We start from the raw sequence: 17,500 nt of genomic DNA on the forward strand, positions 1-17,500 counted from the left end.
AGACATGGATGAGTGAGTTTGGTGTGGAGGAACTTGACTGGCCTGCACAGAGTCCTGACCTCAACCCCATAGAACACCTTTGGGATGAATTAGAGTGGAGACTGTGAGCCAGACCTTCTCGTCCAACATCAGTGTCTGACCTCACAAATGTGCTTCTAGAGGAATGGTCAAAAATTCCCATAAACACACTCCTAAACCTTGTGGAAAGCCTTCCCAGAAGAGTTGAAGCTGTTATAGCTGTAAAGGGCGGGACAACTCCATATTACATTCATGTGCATGGAAAGGCAGATGTCCCAATACTTTTGGCAATATAGTGTATGATGAAGAAGCAAAACTATGACAGTTCAGTATCTGTATATAATCTTATTAATCATTACAATCCTTCAGTTTAAACAGCAGCAGCTTCACAAGCTGTTTGGGTAATTAATGAATGAATCAGTATAATGACAGAGTAAGAAATCTCGAGAAATGTTTCTCTCTCTCTCCTCCTCTGAACTGTAACTGGATTCCTGTTTAAATCCAAAATCTTCTCATTTTATCACATGCTGTGTGTGTGTGTGTGTGTTATTGATCCCGGGCAGCAATGAAGGAGTGGTGAGTCTGAGTAAAAGCTGAACTGGGTTTAATTTTAATATATTACAATAAGAGAATAAAGTGAGAAGAAGATCATTCTCCAGAATCACAGGGATAAAGACCGAGAGCTCTGTTATAAAGTGCGATTAAAGGTCAGGGTGCAAATCAGACATCAGGCAGAAGACGAGTGGAGAGGAAGAGAGGCGCTAGTCCAGGGGTGGGGATGAGGACGAGGGGAGGTTTCTGCCTCCAAGGACGTGGACCAGCTGAGTGAGGAGCGTCAGAACCCCCTGCTGGAAGTCCCTCTGCTGGCGTCGGGCCCGAGCCGCTTCCTCCCGCCTCACGGAGAACTCCTCCCTGATGTGCTGCAGCAGCAGCTGGAAGTGACGCTCTCTCTGCTCGTAATCTCGCCTCAGAGCCTCCATCTGCTCCTCCTCCAGCTGCCTCATCACCTCCAGCACCTCTCCATCACGCTTCCTCTTCCCTGCACAGGGACCTGAGGGACAACAGGCCAGTCAGCTTCCTGAACAAACTCATTACACTCACACCGGGAAAGGGGGCGGGGCCAAGGAAATGAGAACTCTTATTTATTTTAATTAAGATTTACTTCTGGGATTAAAGGAGAATTAAAAAAAAAAAAAAAACATTTTTTTTTTATTTACTTAAAACTAAACTAAAACTAAACATTCTGCTTATCTTCTAAAATCATAAGATTTATTTTAAAAGTAATTTTTAAAAAATTTCAAAAATAAAACACCACTGACACATGCTGTTTATTTATTTAAAAAACAGAATTTATTTTTTACAGTAAAATAATTGTTTATTTAAAAAATATGTTAATTTATTTTAAACAAAACAAGCCATTTTATTTTATAAAACATATAAAACTACACATGAATTAAAATACTTTAAATGTAAACACTCTTTAATTGTTTTACAAAATACTTTTTAAATTAAATTTATCTTACAAATAAAACACAATATTGACTCTATTCAACACTGAAATGTTCTGAATATTTACAAAGAAATGTGCTTTTATTAGTTTAAAAATAAAATATATTCATTCATTTTATTGGAAAATAAAAAAGCTATTTTATTTATAGAAAATACAACACTACGTTTTTTTTTTTTTAAACTTTTTCTGAGCTCAGGAGGCTCTGAGGTGAGAGAGAGGAAGAATAACGCCTCCTTCTCCTCCGTCTCAGAGCCTGGAGTCAGAGTAACGCAGGATAACGTGAGGATTTCAACATATTAAAGTCTACTCAGGTTACTACAGTCTGAGCCGCACCCTGACACGCCTCTTTACTGAACACATGAGCGTGAACATGGGAAGTGACATCACCTGGGAGGTGTGGCTGAGCAGGCGGGCGGCAGGTGGGCCTGGTGTGGGCTGCGGGGGAACCAAAGCTGAGTTCTGAGTACTGATCATCTGTAAAATACACAGCAGGTCAGAAAGAGTTCACACAAAAGAAAGAAATCCGGAATATTCTGATCATATAAACAGTTCTGTTACACAAATCACTCTGTTATGGTTTTATTTTCTCTTTACACTTCCGCTTCTCTCTCTCTCTCTCTCTCTCTCTCTCTCTCTCTCTCTCTGTGTGTCTGGAAAAGGGGGCGTGGCCTAACGTTTGAAGGAGGGGCCAAAGTCGTATATTAGAAATTATTATAAAAAAAAACTTTAATTATTACTTTTAAACATAAAGAAGTGATGAATGTGAGATTTCACTACAGAAAACTACAGAAATATGAAGGTGTTTCTTTCTCTTTGCTTCAAGGACGTCAGACAGCGTGAGCTGTAAGTATAAAAAGATTTTTTTTTTAAAGTATTATGTTTTAAATATAAATTTGAATAGATATATCACATAAAAATAACTAATTAAGAATCACTAATATTTAAATTCATTATAACAAAAATGGAAAAAAAAAGCTTTAATAAACTATCATTAGAAGTTAACAGCATTTTATTTTAGTAGAATTTATTTGATAATAAAAGTAAAATAATAATAACGATAATAATAATAATGATAATAATAACGATAATAATAATAATAATAATAATATTATTATTAAAATAAATAATAATAATAATGATGATGGCACTTCATCCAGGGTGTATCCTGCCTTGATGCCCGATGAAGCCTGAGGTAGGCACAGGCTCCCCGTGACCCGAGTATAGATCGGATAAGCGGTACAGACAAGGAAAAAAAACCCGATAATAATAGTAATAATAATAATATTAAAATAAATAATCATAATCATAATCATAATAATAATATTAAAATAATAATAATAGTAATAATAATAATAATAATAATAATAATAATAATAATACCAATAATAATAATAATAATCTGGTAAGTGAAGGTGTTCCTGTTTGTCAGGTCAGTTTGTTTATTAATTCATTATAATAGTAAGCCCTGACCCTCGGTGAAGGACACCTTCTCCTCCTCCTCCTCCTCCTGTAATCTCCTGTGTTGGTCAGTGAGCGGCTCCAGCAGCACGGACACACAGTCGCCGCTGTCCCCGCAGCCCGAGTCCAGTCCCCGCTGCCCCAGGATGGCGTCCAGTCGCTCGAACCACTTCCCAGTGCGGCGGTTGGACCCTCCGTTGATGCGGTTATGATCTTTGATCTTCTTGTAGTCCTGCTTCATCTTCTTGATCTTCTCCCTGCAGCGCTGTGGACTGTGCAGGATCCCCATCTCCTCCAGGCGAACAGAGATCTTCTGGTACACTTTAGCGTTCCGTGCGGACGATTCAAACTCTTTCTGAATGTTTTCCTCTGCGTAGATGTTCAGCAGAGCCTGCACGTCTTCATCGGTCCACTTCTCCATCTTTTACTCCTGACCTTTAGGAGAAAAGTCTCTGTGCAACATAAACAATTTTTTTGTTTTAAAAATGGCGGCTCTCAAGGCGGGTCATTCAGGACCAATCGGTGCGGAGACTTCCGCCCTGACGTGACGTAAACTCCCCCATTGGCTAAAAAGCAGTCACGTGCTTACGTAAACCTGGCTTAGGTGAAGAGTCGTAGTTTTTGTTTGTTGTTAACAATAAAAAATAAATACAAACAAAAATACATAAAACAACAATATACTACTATAAAACGTTTTTACGTAAATTCTACAATTACATTAAATAATTTAATAATAATCATAATAAAAAGCTAGCAAATTAGCAAGGGCTTTGTCAGTGTAGTACCTAGCTAAACACAGAACCTTAGCTAAGTAAAATCTCACGTGACACGTCAATCTTCATCACTATTAAACATCATATGGATAAAAATAAACATTTTAACTATAAAGAGTGTCCTTAAAGGGTCCAATATTACAGACCTACCTTAATATGTTAGATATTTACACACACACACACTGTGTTTGTGTACTCCTACACTGTTTACATCTCAACAGGAAAGCTCTGACTCCAGACCAGTCCCTGGAACTCCCCAACAGGAACTAAAATCAGCCCTGGTTCCTCTTTTGAGTTCCTGAAAAAGTTCCTGCGGTGGAGCTGAACATTTCCCTTCATTCACTGCTGCTGTGTCCGAACCTCAGAGGAGGAATAAACACCTCAGATACTGAACACTGTCCACAAAATGGACTCCTAATGAGGATCAGCTCAACCCCCCTCCCCCCGCCCCCCAGCGGTCATGAAGACCCCTGTTCTCTCACAAGAAGGGTCTGGCTTTAAGAACTAGCCTGAAGTGGACACGTCGGTCAGAACCTTGGTGCTGAGAAAGTCTGCTGTATATCTTCCTCCTCGTTTCCTCATCAGTGTGTTATTTCTGTTCTCTTTTCACGCAGAAAAGTTCCTCTTCTCTGGCACTGTTTTAATAACGTACCTAAATTTCCAAAAACAATAACGGAACAAGATACACAAGCTCAAGGGAAATAAATACAAAATAATAATAATAAGAAGAAGACATGGCCTCAGTGTTTGTACAGCAGTCATTAATAAACAAAATAAAATATTGAAGTTTTTAGTCTCATTCACACTAACGAGCTTTCAGATAATAGATCAAATAGTAGTGTAAATAAGTAGTGTAGATAATCAGTAGTGTAAATCAGTAGTGTAAATAAATGAATAAATTAGGGCTAGTCATTTACTTAAAGAACATTTATTCAACAGAAAATATTTACATGTTGATCTACAGTGTGAGAAAGAAAAGAAAGGAGCTCTGGTTTGCTAAGAAACTATTTATTAATGATTATTAATGATTTTCTAAAAGCTTTGTGAGTATGAGAGATGAAGATGAAGCTGTAGTAATCTAAGGATCGATGACTGATATTAAAAATATATTCCTGTGTAAATATAAAAAAGGAAAATAAAAATATAAAAATTTGATCATTTCTATTCCTTTACCTGGCAAAGTTACTTAAATTCCATGAGCTGATTAATCTTATTTATTTTTATTTATTTATTTTTATTTTTCGCTGTTTATCTTTTTCCCTCTGTGAAGAAATAATCGAGGTGGATCCACCTGAAGTGATGATTTGTTCTGACTTTTATTCAGCTCTATCAGGTTTAAAGAGTGTTCAGTCTTCATGAAGGCAGGATATTCAGCAGATATTCTACAGACTCTTTTTAGGATAAATGAGTTGAGAGCAGTGAAGTGCTTTTTATAGAAACCTGCTTATGTAGAGCTAGAAGGAAGAGAGGAGCTGGAACACATACAGGCTCTAAACTACTCAGAGTTTAATGATCCACTGAGTGAAAAGGAAGTAAAAGGGCTAATAAAGGGGCAGTAAATGGGATCGTGAGAAAAAGAGACACCTGTGTAATATTCAGAGATTATTTAGGTTTGAGAGGAGCAGTTACACTGGTCAGCTATAACACTGTGACCAGTGACAGGTGAAGTATCTCCTCATCATGGTACCTGTTAGTGGGTGGGATATATCAGGCAGCAAGTCAACATTCTGTCCTCAAAGTTGATGTTAGAAGCAGGAAAAATGGACAAGCGTAAGGATTTGAGCTTTGAGTTTGATGAAGGGCCAAATTGTGATGGCTAGACCACTGGATCAGAGCATCTCCAAAACTGCAGCTCTTGTGGGGTGTTCCCGGTCTGCAGTGGTCAGTATCTATCAAAAGTGGTCCAAGGAAGGAAAAGTTGTGAACCCGGTGACAGGGTCATGGACGGTCAAGGGTCATTGATGCACGTGGGGAGAGAAGGCTGGACCGTGTGATCCGATCCAACAGACGAGCTACTGTTGATCAAACTGCTGAAGAAGTTAATGCTGGTTCTGATAGAAAGGGGTCAGAATACACAGTGCAGGACGGGTCACTGTGCAGACACTTCATATGACTGGATGTGTGTCATATGTGTTAGATGTGATCTTCCTGAAACAGTTGATGTTCTAATAAAGTTATGAGATTGAAAAGATGCAGTAAGGTCTATACAAAGAAAGGAAATTTTTATCCTTTTTACACTAACCGTTAACTCTCCACCCTCCAGTCCGGTAGGTGGCAGCGTGTGCACCATATCAACCGCCATGAACCATTAAAGAAGAAGAAGGAGGAGAAGAAGAAGAAGAAGAAGAGGAGGAGGAGGAGGAGGAGGAATAGGAATAGGAATAGGAATAGGAAGTATTCACGAAAGTGTAGTGTCAACAATGCTAAAAATGGTGAGATTCTCGGCTGACATCATTATTTTATCTCGAATAGATTGTTCCGTACTCGTACAACATGTGTACACATCTGTCAGGATTATATCTTTCTCTTTCTGTGGCGTTTAATCACAGTGTCAGACGGGACCGAGTACCAAATGACGTCATGTTGGATATGAAGTGCACTCCGTAGGGAGCTAATTGAGGCTGTGTAGTGTACCTGTGTAGGGAGTGTGTGGGGGATTCGGGATCGAGCCCTCGGTGTGGAGAGAAGGCTAAGCTAGGCTGTGTTTACTGTTAAATACATGACTGATATATGGGGGATTAATGCGGGGTTTATTTACTTATTTACTTGTTTGTTTTATGTTTGTGTGTGTGTATTTACTGGTGCTGCAGTGTTTAAATCATTTCTTCTTTTTAGTATTATCAAATATTAATATTAAATTATAAATAAAACTGTCTCGTGCGAGTTTGTGACACATAATGAGGGAATGTCAGAGTGACGTCACACTCAAACCACGTTTTACCCACAGGTGGTGTGGTTGTTGTTGTAGTACAAGTTGTTGTTGTGGTGATTATTGTTGTTGTTGTGGTGTGGTTGTTGTGATGATTAGATTAGATTCAACTTTATTGTCACTGCACATGTGGGTACAAGGCAACGACATAGAGTTAGCATCTAATCAGAAGTGCATTTCGCGGTGCAAATAATTAGCATATATAATAAGTATATAACAATAAGTAATTTGCATATATAAACAATATACAAAAATATATAAATAATTTGCATATATAACAATATATAAACAGTATACAGTGGGAGGTAAATGGAATGAGTGCAAATGAGCAAATGATTGTAGTGGTGCAATAAAGAAGGTGTTGTATACCATGATAATTAAATATGTAAACAGTATACAGAGGAGTTATGTTCAATGAGTGCAATGATTTAGATGTGTGCAATGAGGAAGATATTGTATACCATGATAAATAATTTGTATATATAAACTGTACACAGAAAGGGTTATATACAGAAAAGGTTATATACACTGATAATAATGTGTTCAGTCAATGTGTGTGTGATCGGGTGGAGGCAGAGTTCAGCAAAGAAACAGCTGTGGGGAAAAAGCTGTTCCTAAACCTGCTAGTCTTGGTCTGGAGGCTCCTGTAGCGCCTCCCAGAAGGCAGGAGGGCAAAGAGTCTATTGGCAGGGTAAATAAAAGTCCTTTATGATTTTGCGTGCTCTGGTGAGACAACGATTCCTGTAAATGTCCTCGATCTTAGGAAGTGGAACTCCTACGATGCATTGGGCAGTTTTCACCACCCTCTGCAGCGCTTTCCATGCTGACACAGTGCAGTTCCCATACCAGACAGTGATACAGCCGGTCAGGATGCTCTCGATGGTGCAACGGTAGAAGTTCACCAGGATGTCTGAAGAGAGATGGTTCTTCCTCAGAGCCCTCAGGAAGAAGAGGTGCTGGTGAGCCTTCTTGACCAGACTGGAGCTGTTGGTAGTCCAGGAGAGATCCTCGGAGATGTGGATACCCAGGAATTTGAAGCTAGTGACATGGTCCACCACCTCTCCATTGAGATGAATAGGTGTGTGTGTCACCTTTCTCCTTCCTGAAGTCCACTATGAGCTCCTTGGTCTTCGCAGTGTTGAGCAGCAGGTTGTTGCCAGCGCACCACGCAGCAAGACGGTCCACCTCCTCTTTATAAGCTGACTCATCATTGTCTTTGATGAGTCCAATCACCGTGGTGTCATCTGCAAACTTGATAATTGTGTTGGAACTATGTACAGGCATGTAGTCATAGGTGAAGAGTAGAGGAAGGGACTCAGCACACAGCCTTGTGGTACTCCGGTGCCAAGGATGAGGGTGGAAGAGCATTGGCGATCTATCCGAACATTCTGGGGCCTGTTGGTCAGAAAGTCCAGAAGCCAGTTGCAAAGTGATGCGTTGATGCCCAGGTCTCCAAGTTTGGTGACTAACTTGGAAGGGATGACCGTGTTAAACACTTAATTAAAGTCCAGGAAAAGCATTCTGGCATAGGTGTCTTTATTGTCCACGTGGGAGAGGACTGAGTGTAGTGCTGTGGAAACTGCGTCCTCCGTGCTTCTGTTCTGACGGTAAGCAAATTGATGAGGGTCAAGGGTGGCAGGAAGACAGGTTTTGAGGTGTGCCAGGACCAGCCGCTCAAAGCACTTAGTGATGATGGGGGTGAGCGCCACTGGGCGGTAGTCATTAAGGCAGGATGCAGTGGAGTTTTCTGGTACAGGCACAATGGAGGTGGTCTTAATGCAGGTGGGCACAATAGCTTGGGCTAGAGACAGGTTGAATAAGTCTGTTAGGACCCCCGCCAGCTCCCCAGCACATGCTCTGAGGACACGCCCGGGGATACCATCAGGCCCTGCTGCTTTCCATGCATTGATTCTGCTTAGTACTGCACTGACGTCATTAGTGGAGAATGTGAGTGGCTGGAAGTCTGCTGGGAGCTCGATTTTGATTGCTGGCTCCAGATTATCCCTTTCAAAGCGAGCACAGAAGTTGTTTAGCTCATTGAGAAAGGAGATATCAGTAGACGGGGGTGAAGGGTTGATGGGCCTGTAGTTGCTAATGGCCTGAATGCCCTGCCACATAACACTGTCTGTCGTGGTGTTAATGTAATCCAGTATAGAGGAAGCGTAGCCTTCAATATCCAAGTGGGAACCACAGGTCGGCTGAGTGGCAAACATGCTCCAGTCGGTGTGTTGAAACCAGTCCTGAAGTTCAGTGTCTGCCCCCACTGGCCACACTTTGATTGTCTTTACTGTTGGCCCCACATGTTGGATGAGTGGTAAATATTCAGGGGAGAGGAACAAAGAGAGGTGATCCGATTGCCCCAGGTGGGGGAGGGAGGTGGCCTTGTAAGCTCCAGGTATGTTGGAATAAACATGGTCCAGGGTTTTATTTCCTCTGGTGTGGAAGGAAACGTGCTGGTGAAATCTAGGGAGCACTGTTTTTAAGCTGGAGTGGTTAAAGTCACCCGCAACAATAAAAGCAGCATCTGGATGAGTTGACTGTTGTGTGCTAATGGCTGCATGTAGTTCTTTCATTGCAAGCTTGGCATTAGCATCTGGTGGAATGTACACAGCAGTAACAATGGTTGATGTGAATTCTCTGGGCAGATAAAAGGGTCTACACTTAACCATAATAAATTCCAGGTTAGGCGAGCAGTGTCTCAGAGTGATAACAGAGTCTGTACACCAAGCTTTGTTTATATAAATGCACAGTCCTCCACCTCTGGTCTTACTGGTGTCCTCTGCTGTCCTGTCTGCCCGGAAAACATAGCGTTCGGCTATTCTTGTTGTTGTGGTGGTGGTGTTGTGATGAGTCTTGTGACTTTCCTCTTGCTGTAGGACTCTAATGAGGACGTGTCGTTATTCGATGCTGAAGAGGAATCTGCCAAAAATTCACGGAAATCAAAGATCAAGTGAGTTTCTGAGTGACGTCATTACTGATACTGATCACAGGTACCTCTACATCAGCTCCACCCCCTCCCCCACACCCACTTAAAAAGAAGCTGAATCCATTGTTGTATTGTGTGTGTGTGTGTGTGTGTGTGTGTGTGTGTACACAGACACCCCGTGGCATCGTTCTTCCACCTGTTCTTCCGTGTGGGAGCGATCCTGGTCTATCTCCTGTGTGAGTTCCTCAGCAGCAGCTTCATCGCCTGTATGGTCTTCATCATCCTCCTCCTGTCATGTGACTTCTGGACCGTTAAAGTGAGACTGTTTTTTAAACACATCCAGCTGCCTATCACATCAGTTCTCATTTGCATATCACATCTGATTGGGTCTGAAGATCTGGCGTGTAGTGACAAACTGAGCTCATGCATAGTTCCGCCCCCACATGAGTTTTATGCTGAAGTAATGATTAAGGCTGATTTAAATGGGAAAAATGTGTTAATGGTGTGTGTGTGTGTGTGTGTGTGTGTGTGCTACAGAACATCACAGGTCGGTTAATGGTGGGTCTGCGCTGGTGGAACCAGGTGGATGAAGATGGAAACAGTCACTGGGTGTTTGAGTCTAGAAAGGTGTCTGTCTGTCCGTCCACCCGTCTGTTTGTCTGACTGTCCATCTGAGTGTCTGTCTGTCCACCCGTCTGTTTGTCTGTCTGTCTGACTGTCCGTCTGTCTGTTTGTCCAACTGTCTGTCTGTCTGTTTGTCTCTCTCTCTTTGTGTGTTTTTGCAGTTATCTGATGTACATGCATGTCATGAGTCAGATGGCTTTAGAAGTTTGTGTAAAGTCTGTCTCACTCTCTGTGTGTGTGTGTGTGTGTGTGTGTGTGTGTAGGTGAGCGGGAGTGAGCGCTCAGTGTCTCTGCCATCTGATGCAGAAGCTCGAATCTTCTGGCTCGGCCTGATCATCTGTCCTGTGCTGTGGATCATCTTCACCTTCAGCACGCTCTTCTCCTTCAGGATCAAATGGCTGGTGAGAAACTGGACTGGTGTGTGTGTGTGAGAGAGAGAGAGAGAAAGGCACTGCTAATAAACTGTATTGTGTGTATGCGTGTGTGTAGGCGGTGGTGTTAATGGGCGTGGTTCTGCAGTGTGCTAATCTCTATGGTTACATTCGGTGTAAAGTTGGAACCAGCAGCAATCTGAAGAACCTCGCAACCAACTACCTGGGAAAGCAACTCCTCAGACAGGTGTGTGTGCGTGTGTGGGAGTGAGTGTGTGTGTGAGTGTGTTTATTACAGTATAGAATACTACACTAACTTATTTTATTGGTGTGTGTGTGTGTGTTTAAGGCTGTGAGTAAACAGGACATATCGTGAAGCGGAGCTGCAGAACCCTCACTGTGTGAAAGATTTCACTGGAGTTTTGTTTACAGAAGGATTTTGTGAAGCTAACAGAACTGTTACTGCACTGTTTTTTTGGAGTAAAGTATTTATTTATATTGCTTTTTATCAAGATACACAACTCCCTTATTTACTTTGTCTTTATTATTATTCTACAATCTGTGAAATATATAAATAAATAAATAAATATACTCTGTGTCCTGACTGTGTGACCTCCAGCTATATGAAATATCAGAAATATGAATAGAAGTGAAAATGAAAATTAAATAGTAAACTTTTATTTACATTTTTAAACTTTGTGTTCAATTCTATTAATTTTTAGCTAAATTAATAACATTTTTTATATCTGTTATTATTAAAAAGAATTAAACATGTTTAAATATTTAAATGAAGTGCTCTGGATAATGTTATGCAGTGTTTCTATTCATTATGAGGTAAAGAAGAAATTCTTTATTAGAATTCTTTATTCTTTAATAAAATAAGTCTTTTTGTTTCCTGTTTGTGTGTAAAATTTATACGTAATGTAATATATTTTTTATTATTTTATTGGAAGAAGGTCATGTTTTTATATATATATGTCTGATTAAAGTTTCTTTACTGACTATCATTTTTTTTAATCTTTAAAAACATTTTTAAATATTTGATTTTTTGTATTTAGGTTTTCTTCTGTTCAGTTCTATTATTACAATTATAATAATAAATAAATTATTTCTGCTCTTTACTTATTACTCGTACAATAATAATAATAATAATTCTAATAATTATTATAATAATAATGATAATGGTTATAACGATAATAAAAGAACAAAACGCTAAAACTATATTTTTAAAAAATCGTTTTAATTATTTATCTGTATAGACGCGCCCTCTATTGGAACCCCTTGCTCTACACTGCGCATGCGCTTCAGCTCCCGCCCATGCGCACTCCTCAGCTCGGGCCGTGACAGGGGAAGGCCGGGGAGCTTGTTTTGGAATAATTTACATTAAATTAATTGAATTATTTAGTTTCTTCATCATGATTCCCACAGAGGACGCGTCCGCCAGAAAGAGAGAGATCGAGGAGAAGCTAAAACAGGTGAGTTTACAGAAAGACGAAGAGAGAAAACGCCCATAAAAGACATAAAGCCGACAGGAAGTGTTAGCGTTTATATTTATATTCTCCTGTACACACGCACACACACACTTCATACACACTCCTCATAATCTAGCTTCTTATTCATGCATTTATTATTCTCTTGCTCTGTTTTTATTCATAACATTACAGATTATCCGTGTGTGTGTGTGTGTGTGTGTGTGCGCGCTAAGCTAACTAGATGCACGCGCGCTCACGAGGCTCGAAAAAGAAATAAATAAATAACAAACATTATTATTACTTTAAATCCAGGAACAGGAGACGCTGTCGTTTATCCGTGAGAATCTGGAAAAGAGCGATCAGCTCACTAAAGGAATGGTAAGTGTGTGTATTTGTTTATAGAAATGCAAAAAAAACACGCCCCTAAAACACAAAGAGGCGGGGTTTACCGACCTGATTGGCATGTGAGTATTCCCGCCTCCTGGCTCTGATTGGTTCGATGTGATGGGTCACTCTGTGCACTACATGATGGTGGTGTTTTGTTTGTATTGTCCTCCTCAGGTGTCCATCCTGTCCTCATTTGAGAGTCGACTCATGGCTCTGGAGAACTCCATCATCCCGGTGCACAAGCAGACGGAGAACCTGCAGCGCCTCCAGGAGAACGTGGACAAGACGCTTTTCTGCCTGGACCACGTCATCAGCTACTACCATGTTGCCAAGGACACGGACAAAATCATCAAGGAGGGGTGTGTCTTCATTTTCTTCAACAACACACCTAATAATACACTGTCTGTCTGTGACAATCAAATTAGTGACATCACAGTCTGAGGTCATACATAGCTCCACCCCAAATTCACCTTTATATTACTGTATTACTGAGAAGTGTGTGTGTGTGTGTGTGTGTGTGTTATAGACCCACTGGACGGTTGAATGAGTATCTTGCCTGCATCGCCAAGATCCAGAAAGCTGTGGAATATTTTCAGGATAACAATCCCGACAGTCCTGAACTCAACACTGTGGTACTGCACCTGTCTCTCTCTCACCACCTGTCTCTCTCTCACCACCTGTCTCTCTCTCACCACCTGTCTCTCTCTCACCACCTGTCTCCCTCTCACCACCTGTCTTTCTCTCATCACCTGTCTCCCTCTCACCACCTGTCTTTTTCTCGCCACCAGTCTCCCTCTCGCCACCTGTGTCCCTCTCGCCATCTGTCTCTCTCTCACCACCTGTCTCCCTTTCACAACCTGTCTTTCTCTCACTACCTGTCTCCCACTTCCCCACCCGTCTCCCTTTCACCACCTGTCTTCCTCTCATCACCTGTCTCCCTCTTCCCACCCATGTCCCTTTCACCACCTGTCTTACTCTCATCACCTGTCTCCCTCTTCCCACTCATCTCCCTCTCGCCACCTGTCTCATCTTTTACTCTTTCCCCCTTCTCTCTCTCTCTCTCTCTCTCTCTCTCTCTCCCTCTCTCTCTCCCTCTCCACACTGTGTAGTGAACACTGTGAGAGGAAGTCATTTGTCACTTTAAGATGACGGATTAAACATGTAAAAGATCAGAAACCGAGACATGCTTTAGCTCCGCCCACATGGTACCTGACCAACTGCAGTGTGGATACTTCTGTGATTAGACAGAGCCAGAACACTGGACCTGATCCGGTTCCTCCTGCGTGTCTTTCAGAAAGTGCGATTTGAGAAAGGTAAAGAGCAGCTGGAGGCGGAGTTTCGCGCCCTGCTGACCCGCTACAGTAAGGCGGTCCCGCCTGTTCTGATCTTGGACGCGATTGGAGGGGACGAGGAGCTGGAGGGCGAGGTCACGCTGGAGCATCTTCCCGAGGCCGTGCTGCAGGACGTCATCTGCATCGCCGGGTGGCTGGTGGAGTACGGACGGAACCAGGGTACAGACATATACACAAGAACCCGTCTTACCCACAACACACAAGTAACAGATTGTGACTTCACTGCATCGTGTGTGTATGTGTGTGTGTGTATGTGTGTGTGTGCAGACTTCATGAACGTTTATTTCCAGATCCGTTCCAGTCAGTTGGACCGCTCCATTAAGGGTCTGAAGGAACATTTCCGTAAGAACAGCGCCTCCTCTGCGCTGCTGTACTCCCCTGCGGTGCAGACCAAACGCAAGGACACACCCACCAAAAAGGTTCCTAAGCGACCAGGTAAGTGTGACCTTTAACCTTGCATGCCTGCTTCAAGCACCCTTCATGGGTTTAGGGGTTAAAGTGCACTGGGGTGAGAGGTAGAACCTGCTGGAGTCAGTGTTGCATCCATGGGTTTCACTCAGGTCCTCTTTCCTTATGTAGAAGGTTCTACTGGAGCAGGACACTAGGTTCTGTGTTCTACTGGTTCTGTGTCTCATACTAACATCTTCTCCCTTGTCTTCTCCTCGTCTTCTTACCCTTACGGCTGAAACCACATCAGTTTACATCCCAGGTAAAGTGTCAGCATCGCTAGTGTGCTCTGGCCATCGCATGCTTTAACGAGAACCGCAAAGAAACCTCATCATTAGAACCTCACGGCTTTTCCACCAGCAGAACTTCATCAGGATAGTGCGTAACAGAGCCGGAGTTAAGGAACTCGAGTCTTCATATCAGAGCTTTGGTTCCTACAGAGAAAGTAAGAAGGAATAGCAAAGATCTCAGACAGAGCGATTCAGAGCAGAAGGAGACGTCTAGACGCAGAACCGGCATGAAGCTAGTGTCAGATCTCTTTATCAGATCTTTACAGCAGAACCAGACAGGAACCTGAGCTTCCTCTAGCTAACAACACCATCCAGACCTCATGATTAGTTTATGGTTCCTCAATAGATGTAGAAGTAGAAGTAGCAGAACCCCAAAGACTCTGTAGGTGAAGCTAGCAGAACCCCAGCAGAGCTCCAGGTGTTTATCAGCAGAACTTCACAGTAGAACAGTATTAAAGCTTAGGGTTCCTCCAGCCTGAAACTCTGGCCAAGCTTCTCACCTTAGAACCGTGATTAAATGTGATGTTCCTTCAGCTACATGAGCAGAACTTCACAGCAGATCTCAGTTACCACCAGGACAGGTTCTTATCTAGAACCATCTAGAACCTTCACAAACGTTGCTATGTTACTGCTGCTTCAGAATGCAGTGCTTATTTCTAGACATAGTGTGTGTGTGTGTGTGTGTGTGTGTGTGTGTTACCCGTTTCCTTTTCATCCCATAATTAAGTAAAGTAAATGCATGACTTACTCTGCACTCGACCACCACATGGGGTCTTCACTCTGGAAGCTTGTGTTCTTCTGAGCGGTTCCTGTAGAGCCATCTGTGTCTCAGCTCCGGTCCTGCAGTACGTTCTCTCGGCACGTGTGGTGGGTCAGAAGAGGTTCTGAAGGTTTCTTCTGATCCACTATCTTGGATTTTTGAGTAATTAAAAAAATTATGTTGGAGAAGTGAAGCACCATGGTGTTGATCAGCAGCTCTGTGGAAGCTCCGCCCCCTTATTATCTGGTCTGGTCTTGTTTTAACTGCTGAAGGAAAACATTTCTTTCCATGTTTTGTGGTCTCCTGCAGATCCCCCCCCTCCCCCCCCCCCACACACATCCTTTAGAATGTTCCAGGAAGTCTTTATTAAGTTTGATGATGGTTTCAGAGAAGCATTTCAGAAATGGCTTCCTCCAGTCCAGGAGGATCTAAAGATCTAACCTTAAAGAGTCTGACTGAGGATCTCTGTGTGGAGAAGAACTCTGACCTGCAGGACTGGAGATGAGAACAGTTTCAGACAGGGTGTGTGTGTGTGTCAGACACAGTGCTGATCATTACTCTGAGAAGATCGTGTGTGTGTGTGTGTGTGTGTGTGTCAGGCACAGTGCTGTTCATCGCTCTGAGAAGATTGTGTGTGTGTGTGTGTGTGTGTGTTAGACCCAGTGCTGTTCATCGCTCTGAGAAGATCAACACTGTGTGTGTGTGTATATGTCTGTGTGTGTGCGTGTATATATGTGTGTGTGCTAGCATGAGCGTGTATATTAAACCATCATCACTCAGATGAAGTAACTCGTGTGTGTTCTCTCCTCACTGTAGTGTGTGTGTGTGTGTGTGTGTGTGTGTATATTGCACTCCAGCTGGTGTGTGTGTGTGTGTGTGGTACAGTGGTGATAGGCTGTAGAAGGTCTTCTCCTTATTTCCTGGCGGTTTTGGTTCTTTAAGAGGAACTCACTCACTCTGCCACTCTTCCTCTGCATGGTGCACTCTTCCTGTCTTTCACCCCTCCTTTCCTTCCCTTCTCTCTCTCTCTCTCTCTGTGGCTCTGTGGGGTGCAGGGACCATCCGTAAAGCTCAGAACCTGCTGAAACAGTACTCTCAGCACGGCCTGGACGGGAAAAAGGCCTCTAACCTCACTCCTCTAGAAGGTAACCTTCCTCTTCCTCACTTCCTGTCCTGTCTCCAGCACACACACACACACACATACACACGCACGTCTCTCTTTGGTATGGTGGGTATGCGTGCTTCCCTGGTTGATGGCTTGGTGGGCGGGGCCTGCTTCTTTAGTTCTCCCACTGTGACAGTGGGCCCGGGTCATGTGACTTTAGATCACGTGACTCAGGTCATGTGACTTTACCCCCTCAACCAATCAGGTTACGATCACGAGCCGCGTGGGGTTAAGCACCTGTCGGACGCACTGAGCGACAAGCACGGGGCTTCAGCAGGTGAGTCTCTAAGCCCCGCCCACTGCGGCCCTGCCTTGGTGGGCCACGTCCACTTTCACTGTCTAAATGAACATGTAATAAAATAAATAGAATTCTGTCTGTTTACTCTCTCCCCCTTTCTCTATCTCTCACTCTCTCTCTGCCCCCCCCCACATGCCTTCTCTTACCTTTTTTTGTCTCCTCTCTTACGTATCTATCTATCTATCTATCTATCTATCTATCTATCTATCTATCTATCTATCTATCTATCTATCTACACTATATTGCCAAAAGTATTCGCTCACCTGCCTTGACTCGCATATGAACTTAAGTGACATCCCATTCCTAATCCATAGGGTTCAATATGACGTCGGTCCACCCTTTGCAGCTATAACAGCTTCAACTCTTCTGGGAAGGCTGTCCACAAGGTTTAGGAGTGTGTTTATGGGAATTTTTGACCATTCTTCCAGAAGCGCATTTGTGAGGTCACACACTGATGTTGGACGAGAAGGTCTGGCTCTCAGTCTCCGCTCTAATTCATCCCAAAGGTGTTCTATCGGGTTGAGGTCAGGACTCTGTGCAGGCCAGTCAAGTTCATCCACACCAAACTCACTCATCCATGTCTTTATGGACCTTGCTTTGGTCACTGGTGCACAGTCATGTTGGAAGAGGAAGGGGCCAGCTCCAAACTGTTCCCACAAAGTTGGGAGCATGGAATTGTCCAAAATGTCTTGGTATGCTGAAGCATTCAGAGTTCCTTTC

At 42.7% G+C, this 17,500-nt stretch overlaps 3 protein-coding genes across 10 annotated transcripts in view; 2 read left to right on the forward strand and 1 right to left on the reverse strand.

Annotated features, from left to right (window-relative positions):
- Positions 1–108: 108 nt before the first annotated feature.
- LOC131363837 (zinc finger and SCAN domain-containing protein 29-like) lies at positions 109–4,203 on the reverse strand. The gene is made up of 4 exons (XM_058406765.1): positions 3,910–4,203; positions 2,999–3,438; positions 1,916–2,002; positions 109–1,069 (listed from the first exon to the last, which is right to left on the reverse strand). The coding sequence occupies exons 2-4, from the start codon at positions 3,405–3,407 to the stop codon at positions 780–782; spliced, it is 786 nt and encodes a 261-aa protein (XP_058262748.1). The 5' UTR covers positions 3,408–3,438; positions 3,910–4,203; the 3' UTR covers positions 109–779.
- Positions 4,204–6,051: 1,848 nt separating this feature from the next.
- On the forward strand, positions 6,052–11,611 carry tvp23b (trans-golgi network vesicle protein 23 homolog B (S. cerevisiae)). Its single transcript, XM_058406768.1, has 7 exons — positions 6,052–6,191; positions 9,565–9,638; positions 9,786–9,930; positions 10,152–10,241; positions 10,502–10,639; positions 10,728–10,856; positions 10,959–11,611. The coding sequence occupies exons 1-7, from the start codon at positions 6,180–6,182 to the stop codon at positions 10,983–10,985; spliced, it is 615 nt and encodes a 204-aa protein (XP_058262751.1). The 5' UTR covers positions 6,052–6,179; the 3' UTR covers positions 10,986–11,611.
- A 297-nt stretch (positions 11,612–11,908) lies between these two features.
- exoc7 (exocyst complex component 7) overlaps positions 11,909–17,500 on the forward strand; it is a 26,279-nt gene continuing 20,687 nt past the window's right edge. For 2 of the 8 annotated variants that reach the window (XM_058406732.1, XM_058406734.1), the window contains exons 1-7: positions 11,910–12,084; positions 12,394–12,459; positions 12,643–12,827; positions 12,995–13,100; positions 13,763–13,979; positions 14,088–14,255; positions 16,373–16,462. In XM_058406732.1, coding sequence (XP_058262715.1) covers positions 12,025–12,084; positions 12,394–12,459; positions 12,643–12,827; positions 12,995–13,100; positions 13,763–13,979; positions 14,088–14,255; positions 16,373–16,462 — 892 coding nt within the window. In that variant the 5' untranslated portion in view covers positions 11,910–12,024. Of the gene's footprint in view, positions 12,085–12,393; positions 12,460–12,642; positions 12,828–12,994; positions 13,101–13,762; positions 13,980–14,087; positions 14,256–16,372; positions 16,463–16,687; positions 16,760–17,500 lie in introns of all 8 variants that reach the window. The other 6 variants (XM_058406739.1, XM_058406740.1, XM_058406733.1 and 3 more) reach the window with 6 other exon arrangements.

This window comes from Hemibagrus wyckioides, linkage group LG13 (assembly GCF_019097595.1).
Source record: "Hemibagrus wyckioides isolate EC202008001 linkage group LG13, SWU_Hwy_1.0, whole genome shotgun sequence".
In the NCBI taxonomy this organism is placed as follows: Eukaryota; Metazoa; Chordata; class Actinopteri; order Siluriformes; family Bagridae; genus Hemibagrus; species Hemibagrus wyckioides.